Here is a 7336-nt window from a genome sequence, read left to right on the forward strand (position 1 = left end):
TGAACCGGTGTTTGAAACTCACTGCTCGACTGAGGGACCTTTACAGATAATTGTATGTGTGAGATGAAGAGATGAGGTAGTCATTCAAAAACCATGTTAAACACTATTATTGCACACAGAGTGAGTCCATACAACTTATTACATGACTTGTTAAGCACATTTTTATTCCTGAACCTATTTAGGTGTAGTTATTGACTCAAGACATTTCAGCTAGTTTTTTAAATTGATTTGTAAACATTTTCGAAAAAACATAATTCCACTTTGACATCATGCGTATGGTGTGTAGGCCACTGACAAAAAAAATCTACATTTGATACATTTTAAAATTCAGGCTGTAACACAATCAAATGTGGGAAAAGTCAAGGGGTGTGAATACTTTCTGAAGGCACTGTATCCGCCTGGCTCTTCACCTTCTGTTTGTTTCCCTTTGGGCAGGTCTGGTTTCACTGAGTTATTCCTAGAACATTCCAACTTAAGTGAGGTTACATAAGGAAACCTTAAGTGAGGTTACATAAGGGAACCTTAAGTGAGATTGCATAAGGGATTTGTATTCTCATCTGAGCTGAAATCTAAAGAGGTCATTACATACAACTGTAGAACTATACTCAAATAGCCCTAGATATATGATTAGTATAGTAAATGCATCACCCCACTATGCAGTTAAGAACACTGTTTTGGCAGTCAAAAACATGAAAGGACAAGGACTGGCACTACAGTGAAAGTTCTACATGACATTCTTGTGAAGTGTTGATGATAAATAGTGGAGTCAGTCCGTGTGGAGTTCGTATGCTACTTGCTCTTTTCATACCATGCTGTCATGTTGGTAAACAGCAGTAAATATTGTCAGGTAGCTGTGATGGAGCAGGTAACTCCGCTACTGGCCTCCCTCTCTATTCCTCTCCTCCATCCCTCTCTCGTTCTCTGTTTACACCCTGTCTGTTTTGCTTCATTCCACTCCACCTTTCCATAATCTGTTTTGCAGCGAACGTGTGAGTATGTTTATAGAAGAGAGAGAGTTAAGTGTGGCCTGATTGAGGAGGTGGAATGGGCTGATAGAAAGAAGAAGGGAGGAGAAAGAGAGAGGGAAGGCTGAGAAAGAGGGAGTAGGGGGAAACAGACGGGTGGGGGGAGAAGAGGTATAAAAGTATAAAAGCCTTGCTAAACAGAATAAAGAAATATCCCCAGAGAGAGAGAGAGGGATTCTGAAAGAGACTTTACCAGAGAGTTGACACCATAACTATCTTCTTAGGGTAAGTACAACTATCTCATAGCTACATAACAATATACTATCCACAATATATTAAAAACAAGATATACATTTGATATTGGTAACTTTGATTTAACTCCAACAGAGATCAAATCCCATAAAGGAGGTTAATGTTTAGGTGTAAATATTGGCTGTCACTTTTTGCAGCCTAAAATTAACTGTAAATAACAAAACATACAGACTTTGATCCATTAAAAATAGTGATACAGTGAGATGCATGGGTACAGCCTTCAGTTTATTTGATGTGCTACTGAGTGCTGAGTGAATAGGGGTCATTAGCCTGGTGGTGCAGTTCTGTGGGTTAGTAGCATCCTGCATGGTAAAGTTTTTTTTCCAGTGAGGTGAGCACATTCTGGCCTGGGGGGGGTCTCAGGGCCTGCTGTGTGTTCGTCAGGCTTCATACGCGCATAAAAGGCTGCAGACGATGCTGTCAGCACCTCACTAACACACACACACACACACTCATTGATATCCTCGTAACCCTTTTGCCTGTAAGGTCTGTGAGCTCCCTCCCTGTGGGCCAGCTGTGCCCCATGCCTGGGGGGTGACATGTGCCATTGGGTATGTAAAGGAGGGGCGTTGTACCAGGTTGTCATCCTACCCTGTAAACACAGGAGGCGACAGAGAGGGTCTGCCATGGGGCACATGGATGTGGGTGAATGTGGGGGTTTTTGTTCGCAAGGTTGGGGTCTTGTTGACTATTTGTACAGGTGTCAAAAACGTGGCAAGGTCACTGTGTGTGTGTGTGTGTGTGTGTGTGTGTGTGTGTGTGTGTGTGTGTGTGTGTGTGTGTGTGTGTGTGTGTGTGTGTGTGTGTGTGTGTGTGTGTGTGTGTGTGTGTGGACGTGTTTAACTATACTTGTGGAGACCAGAAGTCCCCACAAGAATAGTAAACTAACGAACATTTGACCAACTGGAGACATTTTGTTGGTCCCCACACGGTCAAATGCTATTTCTAGGGGGTTTAGGGTTAAGGTTAAAATTAGTGATAGGTTTAGAATTAGGTTTAGATTTAGGGTTAGGAGCTAGGGTTAGTTTTAGGGTTAGGAGCTAGGATTAGGTTTAGGGTTAAGGTTAGGTTTTTTGGTTAAGATTAGGTGTGTGTGTGTGTGTGTCACTGCTCCATTGCTGCCAGCACTATGACTGTTTTTCTCATCCTTGGTATGGTCATCTTAAAACAATTCATAAATTAGCTTAGAACCCCCCGGCTTAAACAGGGCTTCAATTCTAATAAAATGGTTTTCAAGCATGAACTGCTCGTTTCAAGTCCTCGTTTCAGATCTTCAACAGAGGGGACCCATCCAAAATGTTGACTCAGGTTTTCCAAAAAAACACCTGGAAGCACCTGGATGATCATCAAGAATCTTGGAAGAATGTTCTATGGACAGATGAGTCAAATGTATAACTTTTTGGACGACATGGGTGCCATTTTGCCTGGCGAAAACCAAACACTGCATTCCACAGTAAGAACCTCATACCAACGGTCAAGCATGGTGGTGGTAGTGTGCTGGTTCAGGGATGCTTTGCTGCCTCAGGACCTGGACGACTTGCCTTAATAGAAGGAACTATAAATTCTGCTCTGTATCAGAGAATTCTACAGGAGAATGTCAGGCCATCCGTCTGTGAGCTGAAGCTGAAGCACAGCTGGGTCATGCAGCAAGACACTGATCCAAAACACACAATCAAGTCTACATGAAAATGGCTAAAAAGCAACGAATTTGAAGTTTTGGAATGGCCAAGTCAAAGTCCAGACCTAATTCCAATTGAGATGTTGTGGCAGGACTTAAAACGAGCAGTTTATGCTTGAAAACCCATTAATGTTGCTGAGTTAAAGCAGTTCTGCATGGAAGAGTGGGCCAAAATTCCTCCACTGCGATGTGAGAGACTGATCAACAACTACAGGAAGCATTCGGTGGGAGTCATTGCAGCTCAAAGTGGCACAACCAGTTGTTCAGTGTATGGGGGCAATTACTTTTTTACACAGGGGCATTGGGTGTTGCATAACTTTATTTATGAAATAAATTAAATAAGTATGTAACTGTTTTGTTATTTGTTCACTCAGGTTGCCTTTATCTAATATTAGGTTTTGGTTGAAGATCTGATAACATTCAGTATCAGAAATACTAGAGAAAATGAGAAAGGGGGTAAATACTTTTTCACAGCACTGTATGCCCATAGAAACTCTGTCTGTACTTCCTGTCTGTACATCACAAGGGACTCTAAAATCCATTCATACAAAAATAACATTGGTTTTGGGAATATGTTTGTTTGCCCTCTACTCTGGAAATACATAAATGTATAGGCCTAGATATGATTATTTTTGTTGACATTGAGAAATAGTGTGTAGTCAATGGATTTATGGCTGCGTTAACATGTACATGAACCCACATACAGACCCATGTAGAATCTTTACCGCCAGTTCACGCGTTTTATAGCTCAGTCACAGTCCCTAACGTACAGTAACGTCATGCACTCCCTCCATGCCTTCTTTCTCTCGTGGTGGTGGTATTATGACACATTTTAACATCGGTCTTCTCTCCAGCAGACCAAGAGACCGACAGACAGCCAGATTGAGGATGAGGACTCTCCTCCAGTGTGTGGCCCTGTGTGTCACCATCTCTCTCTGCGTCTGCTACGGTACATTTCTACAAATCAACGCTACGTCAATTCAGAATCTTTTTAGTAAACCTGGTGATCTACAGTGATAAGTCACGGATAACTTTCCCTTCTTTTCCACAGATTCTCAAGAAAGCACAGAATCCTTTGAAGGTGATCGACCTTCAGATTCTTATGGCAGTAAAACATTCCCACACATTTGATGTATTATAAAAACACTATATTTGTACATTTATTAATATTATTTCATCTGATTTAGAATTCCAGACCAACTAGGCCATTTAGTGAATTCAATATGATTTTGCCACTGAAATCTGTATGCCCGCCCCTGTTGAGATGGGGGTAATTTCTTCTAATAAAATGTTTTTATTTAATTCCATTACATTCCAGATGTGTTTGTCAGTCCATACCGAGCAAACTCATTCATCAACCCACAGAGTCCACAGAGGGGAAGTGCCTACAACTCTCCATCAAGAGGCAGCACTTACAGGAGGTACCACACACAATACCCCATAATGTCAAAGCTGAATCAATAACTATTCAACCCCTTGTTATGTTAAGCCTAAATAAGTTTAGGAGTAAAAATGTGCTAAGAAAAGCCACATAATAAGTTTCATGGACTCACTCTGTGTACGATAATAGGTTTTAACATGATTTTTGAATGACTACCTCATCTCCTCACCTCACACATACAATTATCTGTAAGGTCCCTCAGTCGAGCAGGGAATTTCAAACACAGATTAAACCACAAAGATCAGGGAGGTTTTCCAATGCCTCACAAAGAAGGGCACCTATTGGTAGTTTTTTTTGTTTTTTTTAAATTACACATTCAATATCCCTTTGAGCATGGTGAAGTTATTAATTACACTTTGGATGGTGTATCAATAAACCCAGTCACCACAAAAGATACAGGCGTCCTTCCTAACTCAGTTGCCGGAGAGGAAGGAAACCGCTCAAGGATTTCACCATTAGGCCAATGGTAACTTTAAAACAGTTACAGGGTTTAATGGCTGTGATAGGAGAAACTGAGGATGGATCAACAACATTGTAGTTACTCCACAATACTAACCTAATTGACAAAGCGAAAAGAAGGAAGTCTGTACAGAACACAAATATTCCACAACATGCATCCTGTTTGCAAGGCACTAAAGTAAAACTGCAAAACAAAGCAATTAACTGTTTGTCATGAATACATAGTGTTATTTTGGGGGCAAATCCAATACAACACATTACTGAGTACCACTCTCTGTATTTTCAAGTATAGTGGTGGCTGCATCATGTTATGGGTATGCATGTAATCATTAAGGAGTGGGGAGTTTTTCAGGATAAAACATTTAAGGAATGGAGCTAAGTACAGGAAAAAAAATCCTAGAGGAAAACCTGGTTCAGTCTGCTTTCCACCAGACACTGAGAGATTAATTCACCTTTCAGCAGGACAATAACCTAAAACACAAGGCCAAATCTACACGCGAGTTGCTTACCAAGAAGACAGTGAATGTTCCTGAGTGACCGAGTTACAGTTTTGTCTTAAATCTGCTGGAAAATCTATGGCCAGACTTGAAAATGGTTGTCTAGCAATGATCAATAACTCTTTTGACAGAGCTTGAAGAATTTTGAAAAGAATAATGGTCAAATATTGTACAATCCAGGTGTGCAAAGCTCTTACACGGAACTCAAACAGGCTGTGCGTGTGCGCCATCATGCGCTATTGTGAATACATTTATTTTGTCCCCCTACACCAAACGCGATCACGACACGCAGGTTAAAATATCAAAACAAACTCTGAAACAATTACATTAATTTGGGGACAGGTTGAAAAGCATTAAACATGTATGGCAATTTAGCTAGTTAGCTTGCACTTGCTAGCTAATTTGTACTATTTAGCTAGCTTGCTGTTGCTAGCTAATTTGTCCTGGGATATAAACATTGAGTTGTTATTTTACCTGAACTGCACAAGGTCCTCTACTCTGACAAATTAATCCACACATGAATCGTTTCTAGTCATCTCTCCTGCTTCCAGGCTTTTTCATCGTTGAACTTATATGGTGATTGCATCTAAACGTTCATAGTATTACCACGACTACCGGCAAAACAGTTAGTCTTTCAATCACCCACGTGGGTATAACCAATGAGGAGATGGCACGTGGGTACCTGCTTCTATAAACCAATGAGGAGATAGGAGAGGCAGAACTTTCAGCGCGATCTGCGCCAGAAATAGGAATGACTTCTATTTTAGCCCTTGGTAACGCAGACGCTTGTTGGCGCGAGCGAGCAGTGTGGGTGCAATAATTGAATAACATGGATTTCTACATTTATTTTGCGACGCTCGCGCACGACGTGTCCGATCTGGTCAGCATGTTAGAGACTTACCCAGAAAGACTCACGGCTGTAATCGCTGCCAAAGCTGATTCTAACATATATTGGCTCAAGGGTGTGAATGCTTATGTAAATGGTTATTTTTGTATTTAAATATCAATACATTTGCTAACATTTCTAAAAACATGTTTTTATAAAAAATTTACAATTCTGTCTGTAACACAACAAAATGTGTAAAAAGTCAAGGAATATGAATACTTTCTGAAGGCACTGTAGGCCTCTGTGTTCTTTGTTTATCTGTGTTTCATAATGGTTGACTGTGATTGTAGTTGACTTGTGTCTGTGTTTCAGAACAATGAAGTCTCCAGCGGAGAGGCGCACAGAGACATGTGAAGACTACTCTCCCTGTCGCTTCTTTGCCCATCACTATGGTTACCAGCTGGCCTATCAGAGATATTTTGGAGCCAGGAATCCAGGCACAACGGGGACCCGTGGATTCTGAGTCCCTGTCCATCTTATCATAGCAATTATTCCTGCTATTGATTTACTGTACGCTCATTCAACACACTCTGACATTACGTAACAGGATATTGGTTCGGTGATGTAACAGTAAAAGAGATGTGACAAATATATGAAAACATATCAGTAAATCAATTACGTATACAGTGATCCAATAATCTTGCGCATTTATATAATTCAAGCTCCATTTATTGTATAACTTTATAGCCTACTCACAATCACCACACCCTCAAAGAAGAACTGCTTTCAGAAATCTGTGTTTGTGAAGATTAGCTTCACACCCAACTCCATTGTTCCCTTTTTCCATCCACACTAAGACAACAGTCTCTGTCTAAACCATATGTATTTATATGTATTAAAAAGTGTTTTTGAAGAGTTTCTTACATTCATTGTCTAAATCCTATGGTGTCACGATATTCCTCAGAGGGGCTTAGTAACCTTACTTGTGGGCTATAGAATTCCACCTCATTTGGTTCCACGTGTTGCCAAATTTCAGTTGAATATGATTTTGAATAGGGAGCAGATGTGTGAACGCTAATAGCTGTCCCAGTTTGACCCGTGTGGTAGCAACAAATCAGAAAAATGTAGTGTGGAAACAATAAAAGTCAAGGGAAGCTG

General features: G+C 40.6%; 1 protein-coding gene across 2 annotated transcripts; it reads left to right on the plus strand.

Moving 5' to 3' along the window:
* The first annotated feature begins 992 nt into the window (after positions 1–992).
* On the plus strand, positions 993–7093 carry LOC139422247 (matrix Gla protein-like). 2 transcript variants are annotated; one of them, XM_071173423.1, is made up of 5 exons: positions 993–1250; positions 3813–3904; positions 4007–4036; positions 4274–4376; positions 6551–7093. In XM_071173423.1, exons 2-5 carry the CDS (start codon positions 3844–3846, stop codon positions 6699–6701), a joined length of 345 nt encoding a protein of 114 aa, XP_071029524.1. In that variant the 5' UTR covers positions 993–1250; positions 3813–3843; the 3' UTR covers positions 6702–7093. The 2 variants fall into 2 exon arrangements, with proteins under 2 accessions (XP_071029524.1, XP_071029525.1); XM_071173424.1 differs by having other exon boundaries at positions 1189–1250; positions 3810–3904; positions 6551–6937.
* The last annotated feature ends 243 nt before the right edge of the window (positions 7094–7336 follow it).

Source organism: Oncorhynchus clarkii, chromosome 12 (genome assembly GCF_045791955.1).
Source record: "Oncorhynchus clarkii lewisi isolate Uvic-CL-2024 chromosome 12, UVic_Ocla_1.0, whole genome shotgun sequence".
NCBI lineage: Eukaryota > Metazoa > Chordata > Actinopteri > Salmoniformes > Salmonidae > Oncorhynchus > Oncorhynchus clarkii.